This window comes from Schistocerca gregaria, chromosome 4 (genome assembly GCF_023897955.1).
Source record: "Schistocerca gregaria isolate iqSchGreg1 chromosome 4, iqSchGreg1.2, whole genome shotgun sequence".
Lineage (NCBI taxonomy): Eukaryota > Metazoa > Arthropoda > Insecta > Orthoptera > Acrididae > Schistocerca > Schistocerca gregaria.
Window position 1 is genome coordinate 197,638,713 of NC_064923.1, and position 22,247 is coordinate 197,660,959.

At 45.2% G+C, this 22,247-nt stretch overlaps 1 protein-coding gene across 1 annotated transcript in view; it reads left to right on the forward strand.

The window, feature by feature from the left end:
- The window catches only part of LOC126268068 (peptidoglycan recognition protein 1-like), an 82,877-nt gene that overhangs the window by 40,710 nt on the left and 19,920 nt on the right, over window positions 1-22,247 (forward strand). Inside the window, exon 2 of the mRNA XM_049973502.1 lies at window positions 11,717-11,827. Coding sequence (XP_049829459.1) covers window positions 11,717-11,827 — 111 coding nt within the window. The remainder of the gene's footprint in view (window positions 1-11,716; window positions 11,828-22,247) is intronic.

Genomic DNA, 22,247 nt, shown 5'->3' on the forward strand with positions numbered 1-22,247 from the left:
TTCGCGACAATTTTATTTTTTTTTTGACTTCTCTGTATACGATACCATACCATCCACGAAAAGCATGATGGAACTTCCGACGTTACCCACTAGGTTATCTATTAATGTTTACTGTAAACAGTAACAGCCATATAACTCTCACTTGGCGTATGCCTGAAGTTACTTTACGACTGACGCTCTCTTTTTGTTATGATGTATTTTATTCACTAGGCGACAGTGCAGAACTGTATCGTATGGCTTCCGGATGTCAAAGAACATACCATCAACCTGAACGCATATACAGGGTGACAATTATTGAACTGTGTGAAATAAAATCGTCATAACTTCTGAACGGTTCGCGTTAGGAAGTTTGAACTGCACGATTGGCCGCGGGGAATGATGGGAATTAGTATCCGCCTGTATGGTTTGGTTTAGCGACGAAGCCCACTTTCATTTGGATGGGTTCGTCAATAAGCAAAATTGGAGCATTTGGGGGGACCGAGAATCCGCATTTCGAGATGGAGAAAATGACTGTGTGGTGTGCAGTGTCCAGTCACGAATAACCGGTGCGATATTCTCTGTTGGTCCGGTGACTACTGAATGGTGCGTGAAGGCTCTGGCAGATAATTTCATACCCATTATTCAAAGTGAGCCTGATTTCGACAAAATGTAGTTCATGAAAGACTGAGCTAGACCCATCGAAGCAGGACAGTGTTTGATGTCCTGCAGGAGCACTTTGGGGACCGCATTCTGGCTGTGGGGTACCCAGAGGCCACTGGCGTAGGCCACGATTGGCCGTCATATTCTCCTGATCTGAACACATGCGACTCCTTTTTGTGAGGCTATACTAAAGACATGGTGTACAGTAATAACGCCAAAACCACTGCTGATCTGAAAATAGCTATTCAGGAGGTCATCGACAGCATCGATGTTCCGACACTTCAGCGGGTCGTGCAGAATTTCGCTATTCGTCTGCGGCACATCATCGCCATTAATGGCAGGCATATCGAACATGTCAACCTAAATCCGAATATCTGTAGTGACGTTTACATGTTCAATTAAGCGTGTGCACGCCATAGTTTGTCAGTTTGTCATTAATTTAGGTTTTTTTCATAGTTTAATAATTGTCACCCTATAGCTAATGACTTCTAGGTGTCTGGACGAACAGAGCAAGCTGGGTTCCAAACGAACGTTATTTGTGGAATCCATGTTGATTCCCACAGAAGACGTTTTCGATCTCCAGAAATGCACTGATACGTGAGGGTAAAACGTTTCCAGAACTCAACAGCCAATCACTAGGAACGGTTTGCTCCTCCATCGGTCTTTATTAGAATTATGCTAGAAAAACAAGCTCGTACACATACTTCACCTACGAGAGCGTGCTGAAAAGTGACGTCAGCGAAATTTTTATTCTTTTCTCAATATCGGTCGAGGTTTTAAAAGATATCCATATTACTCAGTCGACTTCGCTAACGTAAGTTGCAACCTTCTGCCGCTAGACGGCTTCGAATGGTAGCGTGCAACATGGCGGTGTGTAACCTAACTTGGTTGCTGCGTGAGAAACAGCGTACTGTAATCGAGTTTCTAATCGCAGAAAACCTGCCTCCAATTGAAGTCCGTTGAAGAATGAAAACTTTGTACGTTGATGATTGTATCGACATCGGCAGTGTGCGATGTTGGGTTTTTGCTGGTCGTAATGAAGGAAACGGTAGTGCTAACCTCAAAATGTATGACAGAGCCCAGAGTTGACGCCCGTGTACGGCAACCGGTGAGGCTCTTCGGAATCGGTTTGATGACGTCACCAGAGAAAATCGTTGGATCACACAGACACAGCTCTCAGGTAAGTGTGGCGTATCATGAGAGCGTGTAGAGACCATCGTTTCAGAACAGCGGTACAGAGAACTGTGTTCACGGTGGGTGCCTCGAATGCTCACTCCTAACGCGTAACAGAGGAGATTGGACATCTGTCGACAGTTTCTTTTACATTTTGGGCGTGACGGTTACGGGTCCCTTAACACTATTGTGACAAATGATGAAAGCTCTGTTCACCATTTTGACGCCATAAACAAGAGAACATCAGTGGAGTTTCGACACAAAGCATCACCGACGATAAAACTGAGACCATTCCGTCATCAGGCAAAATCATGCACACAGTGTTCTGGGATGTTAAAGGTGTGGCGCATTTTGAATTCATGCCCGAAGACACTCCGCGAGGTAGTGCGGGACCCTCAGAACAGGGAAAGCACGAATTCGAAGGGTTCGTCCACCCATGGAACACCGCCTCCTTTAGCATCACAATGCCAGGCTACATACGAGCGCTGCTCTACAACAATCCGCCGCCTTGGGTTGACTGTCATAGATCATTCTCCACACAGTCCCTATTCGTGTTCAGGCACCTGTTTTCTTTATAATGGAAGTTCTGACAGATTCACACACATTTTTCTTTTATCGCAAAACGTAAAGCTTTTGTTGTCATTCAGTGTGTCATTGCGTCTGTTTGATGTTCATTTGTTTCGTTGTGTGGTTTTTTTTTATGGGTGGTGCACGAATTTCAAATTGTTTATCGATCTTCAGGGAGTTGACTAAGTGTGCGTGTGTTGTGGCAGAGACATATGGTGTCAGATAAATGTGTGTGTGTCTGTGTGTGTGAGTGAGTGAGTGAGTGAGTGTGTGTGTGTGAGAGAGAGAGAGAGAGAGAGAGAGAGAGAGAGAGAGAGAGAGAGAGAGAGACAGACAGAAAGTGAGTGTGAATGAGAGAGAAAGGAAGGGGAGGTAGCGGTCGTTATTCATACAGTTCTTCTATTGTGGCTAATAGGTTTTTATTGCAGAGTGATGCTTATTCATTTAGTACGTTTCTTGTCTCGGGCTCTTGCTTTTTGCATGTGATAATTATCCTCTGCCGGTCAGGGTGGCCGAGCGGTTCTAGGCGCTACAATCTGGAATTGCGCGACCGCTACGATCGCAGGTTCGAATCCTGCCTCGGGCATGGATGTGTGTGATGTCCTTAGGTTAGTTAGGTTTAAGTAGTTCTAAGTTCTAGGGGACTGATGACCTCAGAAGTTAAGTCCCATAGTGGTCAGAGCCATTTGAACCAATTATCCTCTATTGTTAACTTTTGTTGCAGGCTATTGCTAGTTTTAAGAACTTCCAAGTTACTGTCTTTGTTTGTTGGATGGTGATTTCTGCCATTAGATGTCGTGAAGATGTTGACTGTGAGCTGTTACTTTTTTAATGCCCTTGTTCCGTGTATCTGGTCCTGAAATTCCTGCATGTTGGACCCACGTGTACAGATTGACAGTAAATGCTGTTTAATTGGTAGATGCCAGATTGGCTATATTTGTCGGCACAGTTTGTTCTATATTGTGTTGTTTGAGTCCCTGTCTTTTTAGCGTATTTCGTATCCCAACGGCCACAGTAGTCAGCCATGATTTATGCTCTGTACTGGCTAGCTCAGCCGTACGACACTCTTGAGATATCAGCTGAGAAATGCGATCGACGGCGAGCTATTAATGGCATCGTGACACAATATGACGTACGTTTCCAAGAAATGTTAACTGCTGCAAAGCCATATCCACAACCCACTTCCGTTGTGCCCTCGAACTGTACCGCAGATTAGGTCACCGCCCAACGCTGTAGCTTTCCGAACAGAAGAAACAAATTGCCCGTTATGAATGAGTGACGTAGCCAACCCGACCATAACAGCACGATCATAACAAATGCAGCCCCCTAACTACCACGAATACGACCACCGGCAGAGCACAACTTGAAAGGAAAGAAGTGTAAAGTAGACGGCTGTGGTAACAGAAATCTGCTGGCAGTTAAAAAAATGTAGGATAAAAAGTAATGTAATACTGATATTATGAAGTCCAGCTTCGTAAGTTGCACAAAATCTATACCTGCAAAATATCATCAGGCAAGCCATTCAAAGAAAATTATAGCGCCTTTATATGTCTTCGGTATGCAGCAAATCAACACTTTTAGTCAACTGGTCACTGATGTCATAGCTCAATAAGTAGTCTTAACAAAATCCTCCTCGAAAACGGCGAGCAGAGCGAATAAAACTAATGTGGAATGAGCGATCACCCAATACAACTAGTTCATCAAATTATCTTACTGAACATATGGTGGCAATCTGTGCGACATGCTAAACTTGGCTTAATTGATGCGCATCACATTATAGATCTTGTTACAACTTAATTAGATCAGTTAGACGAAATAATCATGGAGTTGCTGTACTTTTAATGAACCTAGGGACGGGGGATATACAACAAACCCGTCGCCACTCACAACAGGCGTGAGAAATTTAATACTTATAGTAATAGAGGAATGGTAAAAGGCAGACTGATCACATCTGCATCCGTTTACAGAGCTACAGCTTGAGACGAGGCGGAAAAATAAGTGCGGTTGTAGTGTTTACACTAATGTGCATATACAAATGTTCGTTAGAAAATGTTAGTGCAAATTTTGTCTCTCACGTAAGCTTCAGGGGATGATTTCCACACTTGGTGCATTAGTACACTGTTCCACATCCGCGCATTAGTTATAGTTCTTGAATTAACATGAGTACAGTTTACGCTACGGAACAACAATTAGGCGATAATTATAGCAAAAATCATTTTTCACGACACAGTTCAATCACTATTTATTGGCATCGTTCTTTTCTGTCACACAATGAAATTAGCACTGGTGAGACGATTTAGAGACGATTTACAGTTTTGCTTTAATAATAATTTGACTCCGAGCTCCCAGTAGCAGTGATATAGGCTGCTATAATCGAAAATTACTCAGTCAATTCGAACAGAAGCACAAGTCCCGCTATCCTCTTTGTTCTAGCAGTTTTGGAGCGAAGTCTCAGATCGCCACATGTTCACTTACGCCTATGTATACCTCGTAATCCGTACTCGCACAAATAATCGTAGCACTTCAAATTCACCAAATATATTCTTGCACACTTGCACTATTAAACAATACTCTTTGTCGAAATAAATCGGCGCGAGAAATTCTTACCCAAATGACCACATGCGCCACCCACAAGTGGGGCTCGCTCGCCACCCACCCGCCAAACGACTTACCAACAACTGACCCCTAGCCAAGATGGCAGCTCGCTTATATAGGCTTCCCCCCCCCCCCCCCCCTTTGGTTATGTGGTTATGCAAGTACCAATCTCACCAGTTAAGGTTGCAAATTTTGACACATGCATCCCTCAACAGAAATAAGTACATCATCGGAACCGCACTGAAAAGTACATCCTATTTACTATGCTACATTAATTTCTAGTATTATTCTATTGCCAAAAAATCAAGTCTTATATTTTGCAAATATCCCCACTTGTTTGTTTACATCTGTGCTGCAAAGTTTTAACATAGAACTGCATATAGCACTGTTTTTAGGCGTAATCTATAGCGATCTATACATTGCGCTGCTCAAAATGTTCATATCTATAATAATTAATTAATTATGGGCGATAAATGCAATAATAATTTGCAAACAATGAAAACTATTGCAAGTTAAATGTATAGTGTAACTTAACTAGTTTAAAATACGTGTGATGCCACCCAAAATATTATATAGGGCCGTTCTTTACGTCACGAATTTTCTATTGAATTTTATAAACAATTTCTCATCAAACTTTGCTTATAACGAGCGTAATAATTCATGAATCTTAAGATATGTCTCTGGCAATTGATCCGCTATGACGAGACGCTTTAATGAGCTCTCGCTCATCTCTGTAAGTTGTTATTTACTACTTTTATTAATTTTATCAGTATTCGTGATATTAGGCAATTTTCAAGTTAGTATAACTTTTGCGTCTCGTGACTTAAAATAAAGATCGATCTTTCAGAAGGTGCATATTGCTGACCACAATCCACTCCCACATATATTCACCGTAAGTTACATAGTTTTCGCGTAACGCACGAAAAACCAGACCTTGCCCCAAGCTGCGGGTCACGTGGCCGCCCGGCGGCGGGAGCATCCCACGGACACGTTGCAAATCTCGAGCTGGCGCGCCACGCTCTTCCGCGAAAGGCTCACCATGTCGCGCGCTCGCTCTCCACAAAGCAATCCTTGCGTACTAGACGTATTCATCTAGTAACGGGGGTATTTTACCGTCACAAGCTGACTATAAGGCAAAACAGTTTTTAGGACTTAATTATGCAAATAAAAATTGTAGGTTCTTTTGGGTGACGTTGCAGCACATCACACACTACTAAGATACACCAAGGACTCTATTTTTAAATTACTTCCGACTGGTTTGGAATATTTACTGCATCAGCTTTGGTGAAACAATATTGGAAAACTTTGTTCAATAACTCTCCTTTTCGCCCAAAGAGCGTAAGGAGTTTTCCAGTAATATAGGTCACATTCATTTTGATCTTCTTTGTACATCCTGCTAGAGTTTGGGACAGCGTTTCAGTTTGGACATCACTGAAACCGTCTCGCAATGAAGTTCACACTAAATTAGAAGATACTGTCAACTGTTGCCAAACTAAGAAATATGGTTTTCTTTGAGATACTTTCTGTCTGTTTTTGCAACACTGTTTTGCACAACATGGGGGGTAATACTTTAGAACCTCTTGAGTCTACTCGACTCTGCTTCCGCTAACCCTGCAGCTGCAATCCGTGTGCAGTGGACTCTTGATTTGTTTAGTAGAACCGCCGGCCGGAGTGGCCGTGCGGTTCTAGGTGCTACAGTGTGGCCGAGCGACCGCTACGGTCGCAGGTTTGAATCCTGCCTCGGCATGAATGTGTGTGATGTCCTTAGGTTAGTTAGGTTTAATTAGTTCTATGTTCTAGGCGACTGATGACCTTAGAAATTAAGTCGCATAGTGCTTAGAGCCATTTTTTAGCAGAACCCAACACGTCTCGGCCCCACGAAACAATCTAGGAATTCGCAGCAACGCCTTCTCTTAGACGTCTGAGCCTCTGTTTTAGACCCTTTATTTGGCTCTGTACCAAAGGTCCACAGCCGATCAGATGCTGCAGACAGTGAGCACCGCATTCACCTTACAAGACCAGCAATCTTTAGCAACCTAGATAGAAAAGTACTCTTCTGATCCGAAGTGACACATATGTTTGGTAGTGTGGTAGAGTCCACGCAGGATGCAGTGCCGATGTACGGTGGCCAATTTCAGTCCAAAGCAGTGGGCGAGTTCATTCGTTTGTTTGGAAGGGAATGCCTACATTGTCTGCCCACTTTCGGCAGCGATGACGGAAACGCGGCATAATGCCTGAAGTTTCTCTCAAACTATGGTAAAGCGCTGCATCTTCAGGCCACGAGTGGCCTACCGGGACCATCCGACCGCCGTGTCATCCTCAGTGGAGGATGTGGATAGAGAACACCGCTCTCCCGGTCGTTATGATGGTATTGTTGACCGAAACCGCTACTATTCGGTCGAGTAGCTCCTCAATTGGCATCACGAGGCCGAGTGCACCCCGAAAAATCGCAACAGCGCATGGCGGCCTGGATGGTCACCCATCCAAGTGCCGACCACGCCCGACATCGCTTAACTTCGGTGATCCTACGGGAACCGGTGTACCCACTGCGGCAAGGCCGTTGCCCTCGCAAACTACGATGCAGAAACAATACGGTGAAAAAATTTCATTTTTTCCTTATTTATAGCTTTAAATGTCTATGTCATGATGACGTACTCATCGTTTCGAAAATGTGATATTAGCACTCAAGTAAGACAATGTGCGAAATTCAAAAAGTTTGCAATTAAAATTAGCGGTTGCTATGCTTTTTGCTTTTGTTAAACATTACATAATATCTTGCTGCATATGAAATTTAGCTAATATACTGAATTTTTCATCAGACTTGGGTGGAAAGCTCTATCTGTCACCATGCTCAAGAAAATTGATCTGATGTAGCACACTCATTTGCTATAGCGCGCCAGCTATAAAGCCAGAATGAAACATCGACAACATTATATTTCATGAGCGTTTTGAGATATTGAAATGAGATTTTTCAAATGATAGCATGCGAAGAGGAGAGTGTTCTGCTTATTGTGATTATGAAAAACTTCATTATCTACAGTATTACCCCACGAACTACGGACTTTTCCGATGTAAAAATGTAATTTTTAAGGGCGATCGATAGCTGGTGAATCGAGAAATGCTGTAGATTTAGGAACAGCACAAATGAAGACGTTACACATTTATTTCTGTACAGAGGGTTTGCTTTACCATAAGCTACTGAGCTTACTTGTCCTCAGTTCCTCGCTTAATAAACTTAATAAACCACTAGTTCAGAATTCTCTTGCAGAGACGTCTGCACTACATGTTGGTGAGGTCACATTAAACTCCGATGTGTTTAGGCAAAAGAAGCAAATTTTGACATGCAAACAAGGAATAGAAGGTTTTACTCTAAATTTGCCTCTCATGACACTTCTCTAAAACTTAACAATGATTAAAATGCCAGGCAAAAATAAATCGCTGCTTTTGTTGTTGCATTTTCAACAGAATACTTTGTACATACTAACTAAAGCATAGATGAATGTAGATCTTTTTGAATGGTTACCATACAAGGGTGGGCTAGAAGGGGCTATACTTAATATTTAAAAAAAATGTACATGTAGGCTTAAATTTGGAAAGGCACTTCCCCTTCAGCATTCGGCATTTCCCCTACAGTGCCTGTCGACACCCCCACCACTACTGCTGTCCCCTTCCTTGCCCTGCCAGTTGCGGATCTACTGGCGATATTATTCTGCACAGACTCTAACCTGCTGTTGGCTGCATCCTATGCTCTTTACAGCATCCAGAAAGAACAGTTTCACATCTCGCGTGAGTCCCCACCATAGGCAAATAGAGTGCAGCTGAAGTTCTTCCACTCCTTGCCCACAATATCCATAAGAGAATTTGAGACATAGTGGTAGTAAAGGGAAGGCAGAATTCGGATACGACTGTGGATGGCTCCGTAATCAGTTACTATTGGTTGCCTTTTACAGTTACACACATTTATTTTTAAATCAGCAATTCCAGACTAAACAATAAATACAAAATGCCGCACATTATTAATGAACGAATAAACAAATGTGTAAATAATAGTGTTTTGAGTGTGTTACAATTTAGCAAATCACCATAAAATACAGATACAGATAATGTTTAAAAAAAGCAAGCCACTGTGATCACGGCTGAAGGCCTTACATGCCAAGAATGGCAATAAATTAAGAATGTTTAAGAAGTTGCGGCAATTACAACTTACAGGTATTGAAATATTAAAAGGTAAGTGGCCACAAACACAGCAGAACGCATCAGACGCCAGGAATGGCAGTAAATAAGATTTTAAGGCTTATTGCTAAAATACAAATATCGGATTATTTTTTCAAAGCAAATGACCACAATCACGGTTGAAGGCCTTACACGCAAGGAACGGAAATTATATAAGAAATTTAGAAACCTGTTGCAAAACAGCAAATACAAGCAAAAGTTAATTAAAAGAAACAAGTAACTGACCACCAAACAGATGAAATAAGATGATGGTAGCCTTGTAACACATCGCTTACACTGCTAGATTTATTCCAGAAGGCGACCGGAACTATTAACCAGACATACGTAACCTTCAATGTAGGCATTGCAAAGTATGGTAATAAATAATACAGTAATAAAACACAAGGACCAGTCACAGACGGTGCTCCAGGAATCGACCTTTGAGAAGGTCTGGCAACAAACACTTTCATAAACGATGAGATAGGCAGCCAAGAGTTGCATTCACTTCACAAGATGGTAACTCAGACTAGTGGCAGTCTAACGAATAACTTATGATAATCTTGCTGAAGCTACCTGACATCCGATAAACCAAATGCAACTATGGAACGATACGCCAAAGACGGAACCGGCAGTCCGCAGCACGTCCCCAGAATACTGTGTTTAGAGCGCCCGGAACGAGGAAGGAGCCACTACCAGATTTCCGTCCGATTCCACAAACCCTAAAATCTGAACAAACAAGTCACAGTACAGAACACTAGACTAACTAACAGTAACTAAAACCCCACTCGATTTGCGTGCAAGGGAAAAATGAGATGTAACCAACCAGAATCAGCAACCACAAGCCATTGCGGAAACAATCGCAAAGCGAGCCAAAACCAAGTACCAAATGAGTGACATCAAATTCATTAGGCACACGAATGCACACTGAACTCACTGGGACAACTCTGACAACGACTGGCAGAATGAAACAAACCTCTACACGGCTTATCCATTTACAGTCGCTGAGCCAAGTGCTTTTAACACAGTAAGCAGTACGCAGATCCAACAAACTGCACACGACGGCGCGATGATAATCTGTTACAACATCACATACGTACTACGGGGCCCACACGGGTGGCTGACTCCGCTCTACTTGGATAGAAATGCACTCATCTTAAAGCTTGCTGGATCCGGTTTACGACGAGGACGTGCACCCTCGTGGCCACAGCCCTTCCATCAAGCAGTCCATGTGCGCCGCCAGCGGTCCCGGCGTGTTCTCGCACTGTGCTGACCTGCCTCCTCCTGAGTTCCCAACCGAACTGCCACACTCACACGACCTGGAAAAACAACAACGTCGCCTAAAGATAGGGCAACAGTTAGTACATATCAATAACCGCCGCTGCTGCCACTAGCGGACGGGGAAAGCTAACGAAACAAGTGGCGCCAAAAGACGAGAAGAAGACAAACAACTGCAACCATGCCAACTAAAGATACGGTCTGGCCTCCAACAGAGGGCGGAATCCTTCAAAGAGCACCAATGCGATTCGCATCACGCCTCAGAATCCACCAGGCGCCTAATATTGAAGCTCTTGCCTGCAAATAATCGCACCTACTGAGAATGTTCGGAACATGCAGGCCAAGAGGCAGCGTCTGATACTGGACAGATGACTGCAATGCCCCAGGATCATTTTCAGTCACGGTTAGCACCTGAACTGCATTTCTCAAGCGACTGGCTTTCCGTAACTGTGCTGAATACTAGGAGGAAAGGCACTGTCAAAAACACATCTGACCACTCCAGGAGACTGTACATTAAAGCTAAGACAGTGGCACTCCGTCCCGACTGGGTATTATATAGACTTGCAAAAATCAAAATTATTATTATCGATTGTGTGCAATGCTTATATAGACTTGCAAAAATCAAAATTATTATTATCGATTGTGTGCAATGCAAATGGACTACAATAGATGCTTGCTTGCTTTCTTGTTTTCGCTTACGCCATATTCCCGCAGCAATCGCAGGGTACAACGGATTTGACAGTGTTAGTATTAGGGACGGCCGGACGCCCTTCCTGCCGCCACCCCGTACCCCCCACGACGGAATCAGTGTACCTCAATTGTCTGCATCTAGTGTAAATCGTGAAATAGTGCGTTCATGTTTAAAATGTCTGTGATGCGTGTAACTGAGGCGGAACCTGGGGTCCAGCCCGGTATTCACCTAGGGTGTGTGTGTAAAACCGCCTAAAAACTACATCCAGGCTGTCTGACACACTGACCCTCGTCGTTAATCCGCCGGGCGGATTCGATACGGGACCGGCGCGCCTACCCGAATCCAGGAAGCAGCGCTTTAGCGCACTCGGCTACCCTGGCGGGTAAATAGCTCACAATAGATACTAGCAGATATATCACCGGATCAGCATCCAAGGCTCTGAGATATTGCCACCTTTTATACTGAAAATACACCTATACGTTTGGACCAGCTACTGCAGAGAATAGTATGGCTGAGCAGTAAACGGAAAAGCACTGATCACTTTTTTTTCATGATCTTGTGCAGGACTTCGACGTCGACGACCTATGTGGGTGGCGGCGGCGATGCTGGCTGCCTCCGTCGTCATCATCCTGGTCATCCTGGCAGGAGTGTTGTACTTCGCAGACTTCTCTTCAAGTAAGTTCCTAAGACACACTGAATGGGTAGTTAAAATACTTCGAGTTTTTAGTTCCCTCTGCACTAATGACATAATGTTCCTCTTTGGAACGAAAGGTGTCTGGTACTTGAACTGCATTCATTACATTGCACATCACTATATCTTCACTGATGCAATACCCAACGATCGATACATTTCATTTCAGTGCATTTAATTCATGCCACATACAGTCCGCCCCGATAGCTGAGTGGTCAGCGTGACGGATTAGCTTCCTACGGGGCCGAGGTTCGATTTCCGGCCGTCTAGGGGATTTTCTCCGCTCAGGGACTGGATGTTGTGTTGTCTTCATCATCATTTCATCCCCATCCGGCACCCAGGTTGCCTGATGTGGCGTCGAATGTAATAAGACCTGCACCAAGGCGGCCGGATCTGCCCCGCAAAGGGGTCTCCCGCCCAATGACTCCAAACGCTCATTTCCATTTCCATGGCATATGCAGGGTGACAGTTATTGAACTACATGAAAAAAAAAACGCAAATTAGCTACAAACTACGGCTTGCACACACTTTATTCAACATATAAACGTCACTAAAGATCCTGGATGAAATTTTCGCTCTGCAGCGGAGTGTGCACTGATATGATACTTCTTGGCAGATTCAAACTGCTAGCCGGACCGAGGCTCTAACTCGGGACCTTTGCCTTTCGTGGGCAAGTGCTGTACCATCTGAGCTACCCAAGTACGCCCCCTCCTCACAGCTTCCCGATTTTGAGTCTCAGTCCGGCACACAGTTTTAATCTGTCAGAAAGTTTCTTGTCACTAAAGATATTCGGCTTTAGGTTATAACAAGTTCGATATGCCTGCCGTCATTGGCGATGATGTGGCGCAGACGAATAGCGAAATTCTGCACGACCTGCTGAAGTGTCGGAAAATCGATGCTGTCGATGACCTCCTGAATGGCTGTTCTCAGCTCAGCAATGGTTTTGGCGTTCTTACTGTACACCATGTCCTTAATATAGCCCCACAAAAAGGAGTCGCTTGTGTTCAGATCCGGAGAAAATGGCGGCTAATCGAGGCCCACCCCAGTGGCCTCTGAATACCCCAGAGCTAGAAGGCGGTCCTCAGACTTCTCCTCCAGGGCATCAAACACTCTCTGGCTTCGATGGGGTCGAGCTGCGTTTTGCATGAACCACATATCATGGTCACTTTTGATAATGGGGATGAAATCATCTTCCAAAACCTTCACGTACCGTTCGATAGTTACCATGAAGGAATATCTGACCAATTGTTTTGTGGCTGCACATATCACACGAGGCAGTCAGCCGTTGAGGCTGAAGAGTCTTCTCTATCGCGAAATGCGGATTCTCAGTCTCCCAGCTGGTCGATTTTGCTTACTGACGAACACATCCGAATGAAAATTGGCTTCCTCGCTAAACCAAACCATCATACGCATCATACGCCGCGACCAACCGTACAGTTTGAGCGTCCTAACGGAAAGCGTTATGACGATTTTATTTCATGTAGTTCAATAATTGTCACCATGTACTTCGCTTGAAACAGAATAAGACAGTCCACGTTCGACACTGTTCCCGTAGTGGTGTTTCCACCACATTACTCCTGGGTTTATGTTTGCTTTAATCGCGTCCTTTAATATGAACTTGAAACGTGTAACATACAGGGAGTTTAACAGATAAAAATGAAGGACATAATGATAATGTAAGTTTAGTATGTAATCCCAGATATTTCTGAAATATGAAGCTGTAATATATAATCCGATTAGAGTGATGATTCATTTCGTAACTAGATAGTAACTGTAACATCTCATCAGTGCAGGGAATGACAATTGACTCTCAACATCAACAAATGTAAAGTATGACAGAAAGACTCTTTATTGTAAGATTAGTACCTGGCTTCGCTCAGGTATTTGATACGAGATTGTGTAGTAGTTGGAATAAAAGGATAAACTTTAAAGTATAAAAGGTAAATTTTTTTTATTGGAAACATATTGTAAGTATTTTTACAATACCTGCTAAAGTATAAGAGGTAAAAACTTTTTATTGAAAACATATTCTAACTATGTGCAATACTTTTTTACAAATAACATTTTTTATTTTGTTATCCAGAGAACATATCTAAAAAAATTTCGAATATCCTATTCGAGAGCAACCTACTTATAGTTGACCGTGAGAGAAGCAGAAGGATTTGAGACTGACGCCGCAATATTTTAAATTTTGTCCTTGCGCTATGTTAACTGTAAAACTGTAGGCTAATCTGATTTGATATTGGACTCTTTTAAATTGTATTCAGTAGAGCAGTTATATTCTGGAGATAAATAGCATGTCTCCTTTGTAATTTCCAGTAATAAGTTCGATAGCTGTTTGGCGATCATCCCTGTTCCATTACATAGTTTTGGTGAGTTGAGTTTTCTGAGTAGTATTTGGTCGGAGATCTAATTGTAAGTCGAAAGCACTGCAATGTCATTTCTAGTACTTGCAAAGAGTTCAGAAATTCTGTAGGGAAGTTCGCACTTTACTCAAAGTTTACTATCGTGTCGACCGATTTGTATATTCTCATCAGGAATTTTGTTTTGAATAATAAAGTTGATATCGTCAACAGTATTATTTTAGTTGCCAAAATTGCCCTTTGAAATAGCCAGTCCGTATTGGTATAGCTGTGAACAACGTTTGGATAAATTTGGGCGATGAGTTCGTTTTCAGTAGTGCCTATGTTGCAGAAATCACTGTTGACTTTAATAAGGCCCTTCGTCTGGTCAGTAGGGTATGTGTCCTTGCCTATTTGTAAAAGTTGGTGAGCAAAATGTACTGTTGTTTTGCCTTTCGATAGTCCAACTCTCATATTTTTTTTAGTCGCTGTATTTGTATGTGGGGTCGGAGATGTGATTTTTTTAAAGCATGCATTGATCTCGTCTGCTGGTGCTTGACTTTGGGAGTAACGGGAAGTGTTTGTCGAAAATCTACTTGAAAGTATGAGTGGGATTCCTCCCATCAATTCGAAAAAAGTTCAGATGTGTGTGAATTCTAATGGGACTTAACTGCTAAGGTCATCACTCCCTAAGCTTACACACTACTTAACCTAAATTACCGTTAGGACAAACACACGCACCCATGCCCGAGGGAGGACTCGAACCTCCGCCGGGAGCAGCCGCACAGTCCATGACTGGAGCGCCTTAAACCCATCAATTCAGTTTTCTCGTAAGTGTAATAACGTTCTGTCCATGGCTTCGGATGATTTTTTATGTGCTATTCTGCATTCGTCCCAGAAGATAATTTTAGCTTACCTCTAGATGCTCTTGAGATTTTACATGCCGGGAATTGTATTTCGGCTACATTCAACGGTATTTGTAGGGCAGAGTGGGCTGTTCGTCCGCCCTTCCACAAGTGTGGCTGCAATGCCGGATGATGGCAGTGCAAGAGCGACCTGTTGTTTGGCACGCATTTCCACCAGCAGTAGATTTATTAGAAACGTTTTCCCGATGCCGCCTCGTGCGTCCAAGTAAATAATTCCGCCACAGTTATTGGCGATCAGGTTCATGATAACGGGGTAAATTTCCTTATTGAGGAGTGATTTGTTGTGAGCAATGTATTGAATAAGTTCGTTAATGTTGTAGCCTTTTTCCTTTGCGATTTCAAAGTTTAGCAGACTGATATCATTTTTTCGTTGTGCTTGCTTCCCAATCTGTACTAAAGTCTGTTTGTTTGTTGCTAAACATTTATCTTATAGACGAATGATTGTTTCATTGGACATGTCGTTGAATTCGGTGGTCGGTTCAGGATGAGTTTGCCTGATTTGGTACAGTATGTCACCACTCATACTGTCTTTGAAGGAGCCCCATAGCTGTTTTGGATTCGACCGGTTACGTGTTGTTCAGCAGAGAATGTGAGTGAGGTTTCTTCAGTGTTCCCAGTGGTTGTTGTATTCCAGTATTTCGCGCTCCTGTATTTTTTGCTATACACTGGTTCCCTTTGGTTAATTGTATGTTGCGAACAAGTGAGATTAATTATTATTACTATACTGGAACTGGCTTCTTATTAAATGAACCGTTTTGTTACTGTAACTAAATAGAATGCACAACATATCTATCTCTGCTACAACTATCGTAAAAATGTTCTGAAATTATTTCTGTTATAAAAAAATAATGAAGTTACCGTACGCAATGCTTAAAGAACCTCAAACCTTGCAATGGATTTTTCGCCAACATTAATTATTAATCAGTGCCACGGCTAACACTAGAGCACGAGACTATCATTATTAACCAGAAAATGATTTTTCTATAACTTTTACCAATCCATAATTTTCGCTTAGCAAGATTTCCTTCTGAAACATGAAACTGTTTTAATTTTGACACTGTTAATGTTTACGATATTAGCAGCCCGCGCCCGCCTGTGAAACACAACGTGAAATCTGCTGCTTTGTACTCCGATCTCGAACTGCTGTAGGAAATAATTTTAAATTCACTTTTTACCTGATTGCCCTTATTGCGGTATGATTGCCCTTATTATCAGATTTGAACCTGCTGCGGCGGCGCCTCGTTCCGCCGTGTCGCAGCTCCGCAGCACGAACACTACTTAGAAAGCTGAAAATGCCTTAAATAAATGGGTAAAATACCAGGCAAGCTTTTTAATCATACCATACGAGTTCTCATTAAATAACTATGTTTAAAACGCGAATAATAACAAGTTCACACATCTTTCTTTTTAATCAGCGACTAATGGCGTCCTGCTTACAATCTTGACGAATGAAAGCTACCTATGCGTTAAACATAACGCCACAGGTTCCTCCTCTCTACGTGACTCCACGATGACGACAATGACATTATTATTCTTACACTACTATTTATACAAAGGCTGTTTGTCATGAATGTGCCAATTGCCTTGTCGCAGTGGTAACACAGGTTCCCGCTAGGTCACCAAAGTTAAGCACTGTCGGGCTGGGCTAGCACTTGGAAGGGTAACCATCCAGTCTGCCGAGCGCTGTTGGCAAGCGGGGTGCACTCAGCCCTTGTGAGGCAAACTGAGGAGCTACTTGATTGAGAAGTAGTGGCTCCGGTCTCGAAAACTGACATACGGCCGGGAGAATGGTGTGCTGACCACATGCTCCTCCATATCCCTATCCAGTGACGCCTATGGACTGAGGATGACACGGAGGCCCGTTGGTACCGATGGACCTTCATGGCCTGTTGTCATGAAATCTCAGAGTTTCTCTTTACTAATTCTTTTCTGTAGCGGTTTCAGAACTCGCCGATACAGATATTATTTCACAAAGCACACTGGAACAACCGAAATAAAATGTTCCAATGTATTTAAGTTCTGTATTTTAATTTAAAAAACCTACCTGTTACCAACTGTTCGTCAAAAATTGTGAGCCATATGTTTGTGGCTATTACAGCGCCATATATCACAAAAATGAAAAAGAGGCCCAACAAAAACATTCATATTTCTTTACGCACTACACGAATATCTAATAAAAAATGAGAGTTCCTATTTTTAAAAACGCAGTTGATATCCGTTTGATCTATGGCAGCGCCATCTAGCGGGGCGACCATAGCGCCATATGGTTTCCCCCTTCAAGCTAGACTAGCTTCGTTCTTTGTAGGTTTTTCGTTTGACGGTTATTTCGTGAGATATTTGGCCCGGTCACGATCAATGGACCACCCTGTAGGTAACGCGAAAATATATTTTTTAACCGATTAGTTTATGTGCAGTAGTGTGAGAAAGACTATAGAGGTAACGGTGCCCGCGCAACGTTTTATCCATAACGGCACAGATACACTTTGTGTAGGCGCGCGGGGTAGTCGTGCGATCCGGGGCGCCTTGTCACGGTACTCGTAGCTCCCGCCGTCGGAGGTTCGAGTTCTCCCTCGGGCGCGGGGGGTGTGTGTTTTCCTTAGTGTAAGTTAGTCTAAGTTAGATTAAATAGTGCGTAAGCTTAGGGACCAATGGCATCAGCAAGTTGGTCCCATAAGACCTTACCACATAAACTACTGGACATTAAAATTGCTACACCACGAAGATGACGTGCTAAAGACGCGAAATTTAGCCGACAGGAAGAAGATGCTGTGATATGCAAATGATTAGCTTTTCAGAGCATTCACACAAGGTTGACGCCGGTGGCGGTGATGACATGAGGAAAGTTTCCAACCGATTTCTCATACACAAACAGCAGTTGACTGGCGTTGCCTGGTGAAACATTGTTGTGATACCTCGTGTAAGGGGGAGAAATGCGTACCATCACGTTTCCCACTTTGATCAATGTCGGATTACAGCCTATTGCGAATGCGGTTTATCGTATCGCGACATTGTTGCTCGCGTTGGTCGAGATCCAATGACTGTTAGCTGACTATGGAATCGGTGGGTTCAGGAGGGTAGTACGGAACGCCGTGCTGGATCCCAACGGCGTCGTATCACCAGCAGTCGAGATGACAGGCGGGAGCACCTGCGATGGTGTACACAACGACGAACCTGGGTGCACGAATGGCAAAACGTCATTTTTTCGGATGAATCCAGCTTCTGTTTACAGCATCATGATGGTCGCATCCGTGTTTGGCGACATTGCGGTGAACGCACATTGGAAGCGTGCATTCCTCATCGCCATACTGGCGTATCATCCGGCGTGATGGTATGGGGTGCCATTGGTTGGTTATACCTCTCGGTCCCCTCTTCTTCGCATCGACGGCACTTTGAACAGTGGACGTTACATTTCAGATGTATTACGAGCCGTGGCTCTACCCTTCGTTTGATCCCTTCGAAACCCTACATTTCAGCAGGATAATGCAGGACCGCATGTTGCAGGTACTGTACGGGCCTCTCTGGATACAGCAAATGTTCGACTGCTGCCCTGGCCAGCACATTCTCCAGATCTCTCATCAACTGAAAACGTCTGGTCAATGGTGGTCGAGCAACTGGCTTGTCACAGTACGCTAGTTACTTCTCTTAGTGAACTGTGGTATCGTGTTGAAGCTGCATGTATCTGTACACGTCATCCAAGCTCTGTTTGACTCAATGCCAAGCGTATCAAGGCCGTTATTACGGCTGTAAGCTCTATGGGACATCTGAGGTCATCAGTTCCCTAGACTTAGAACTACTTAAACCTAACTAACTTAAGGGTATCACACACATCTATGCCCGAGGCAGAATTCGAACCTACGACCGTAGCAGAAGCGCGGTTCCGGACTGAAGCGCCTTAAGCGCCTAGAACCGCTCGGCCACAGGGGCCGGATAATCACGTTGAGGACGTCCATTGCACCGTGCTGTCAGTGGAACGAAGACCCCCCACATTTTACCAGACGTGTGAGGGAAGGTCTCAACCACACTTTTCCTGATCCTGGATCCGTCGTGATAGCCACCAAGCTCGTCAGACCTTATGCCTTTAGACTTTTGTGTGTGGGGCTGGTTCATTTGGTGTATACAAACGAAGGGTGAACATGCGAGATGAACTGCTTGGTCGTATCACGGACGCTGCTGCCCTCATTAAGGTATGAGTAGAAGCACTCAGACAAGCTGCACAACAGGTTCTCCCAAGAATGGACAAATGCTCTGAAGCTGACGGTGGGATATTCGAATATTTATTGTGAACCGTACAACAGCTGCAACGTGACGTGTACGATAATGCTTAGAGGTGAATGTGTTAACCATATTCTTCGACTGATGCTTTGTAAAAGGCATGTTGTACTGTTTATTAACTGTGGTACATCTGTGCATGTGGAAATTGGCTGTGTATAGAATGATACAAAAAATAAACAACAATGTACCGGGTGATCAAAAAGTAAGTATAAATTTGAAAACTTAATAAACGACGGAATAATGTGGATAGAGAGGTAAAAATTGACACACAGCTTGGAATGACATGGGGTTTTATTCGAGCAAAAAAAAAAAGAAAGTTCACAAAATGTCCGACAGATGGCGCTGGACAGAAAAACGTCAGTGACTGCGCATGACAATCGTGTATAAAAGGCGCTGTAATGAGAGAATCAGATAGACACGCACGCGACGCATGCAGAGTTAACGCTGAGATGTCGGAGCAAGTGGATATCCGAACAGCGAGGGTGTGGCGGATCGCCGTCTGGCAAAGCCCGCTTTTTCGGCGGCCCCATCCGGCCCCCCACCTACGCCTACCGTGGCACTGAATATGGATACGGAAATGGAATACGTTTCGGACGCACTGCAAGTTCCGCTGCCCTATTCGGACGACGAGTCGACAGCAAGAAATGACGTTCCCGCCGCCGCCAGCACAACGAAAAGACGCGCGACTACTGCGTCAGGAACCACCTGCGCCCTTCCTAATGGCAAAAAGGCGAAACAGAGCGATGTCGCCGTCGATGACGGAGGGTTTCAACTCGTCAAACGGCCAGCCAGGAAAGCGCAGCACTCCTCAGCGCCGCCGGTTCAGACGGCAAACGCCTTTGAGGAGCTCGCTGACGGTGTGGAGATGCCTGCTCAGAAGAGAGAACCCAAACCGCCGTCCATTGTGGTCGAACACGAGGAAGACTACAACAGCCTCTACAGGCTGCTACTTCTCCTTGTCGGCCAACATAACGTCATTATCAAGCCGGCTGGCGCCAACCTCTATAAGGTCACCTTAAAATCGGCCGAAGATTACAGAAAAGTTACGGCTACGTTCGGGGAACGCGGAAAGCCGTTCTATACTTACCCTTCTGCAACGGACAAGACACTCAAGATCGTCTTTCGGGGCCTCCCTCGAAACTACAGCCTGGATCACGTCCGGCGACAACTGGAGGACACGGGCTATGGATTTGGTCTCCGGTCGATAACCTGCCTACCCTCTCGCCGCACCCGAAAGGAGACTCCGCTGGTCCTCGTGGTAACCTGTGACATCCCACACAACCGCGGGCTGTGGCAGGTCACGAAGATCGCGGCGACACCTGTCTCTACTGAAAAGCTGCGCTCGAAGAGGGGAGAACCGCAATGCTTCAACTGTCAAATGGTTGGGCATGTGGCCCTGTTCTGCACGCCGCCCCCACGCTGTGTTGAGTGTGCGGGGGAGCACGCCAGTCGAGAGTGCACACGGCAGCGGACAGATGGACCGCCCAAATGCGCTGGATGTGGTGGGGAACATGTGGCCTCCTACCGCGGCTGTTCCAGCTTCCATCGGGCTGCGGCACAGAGCCGTGGTCAACGACCTGGCTCCATAAAGCGGCCTGCACCGGTCCGACCTGGCGTCAGTTTTGCTGCTGCTACTACCTCTGCCTCCTCACCGCAGGCCTCCACACCTGCGCCGAAGCCGGCCACTGTTGCACCAGCTACCAACGCCGAGATGAACCGCCGTCCACGGGCCGCAGCGCGACCCTTGGTGCGGCGCTCTGCACAGCAGCAGGGTGACAACCAGGGCGAACACGACCGCTCCCAACAGAAACGACAGGCTGACGTCGTTGCGACCCCGGATCAAACTCGCGAGCTGCTACTGTCCCATCCCAGGCGGCCGATTCCAGCATGGCCGAAATGAAGCTCCTCTTGCAAGAACTTTGGGAGCTTCTCCAAGATATTGCAGCTGTCAGTGCAGCCGTTCAGGCGATCTCCACCGGACCACTGGCCTCCCAGCATGGCCTGTAGTCAACGAGGCGTCACTGTCTGCGTGTGGAATTCCCAGGGCATCCGCACCCAAGATGGCGAATTTCGACAGCTGCTGCGGGATGAGGCCGTCGACATTTGCCTGGTTTCCGAGTGTTTCTGAAGCCTGGTGTCCGGGCTGCCAACTACGTGTGTTACCGGACCGACAGGCCAACTCATGGCGGTGGCACTGCAGTCTACGTCCGGACTTCCCTGGTGCACCATCAAGTTCCTCTTCCACGGCTACAAGCGATGGAGGCCACTGCTGTAGCTGTCGACACCTCGCATGGGCGCATCACGTTTGGTGCAGTTCACCGTCGGCCTGGCCGACAGTTACTCCTCTAGGACGTTGAAGCCTTGCTGGCATTACCTGGAAAGGTCTTTGCTGGTGGCGACTTTAACGCTAAGCACACCGAATGGCATTCCCGTGTCACCAACAACCACAGACACAAACTTCTCCGAGCGGCCCAGCGGTGGAATGCCGTCATCCTCGGACCTCATGAACCCACCCACTTTCCCAACAACGGTGGGCCTCCAGACCTGCTCGACATTGCGGTGGCAAAGAGGGTACCCTATGTTATATCCGCCAGCACCCGCACTGCCTTATCCCAGTTCTATTTGACATCGACGTCGATGCCCAGCGAGTGATGCGGAGAGGCATCCCTACCAGGAACACCAACTGGAACCAGTATCAGGCGCTGTTGGAAGAGAGTCTCCGTGACACACCTAACGCGGACGATGTTGGGGTTGATGGCTGTGCCTGATTCCTCCGCGACTGTACTCTACAAGCGGTACTCCGAGCCACGCCACGGCCGCGATCTGGCCCACCTGATCGATCCCGGCAACTACCACCGCATCTC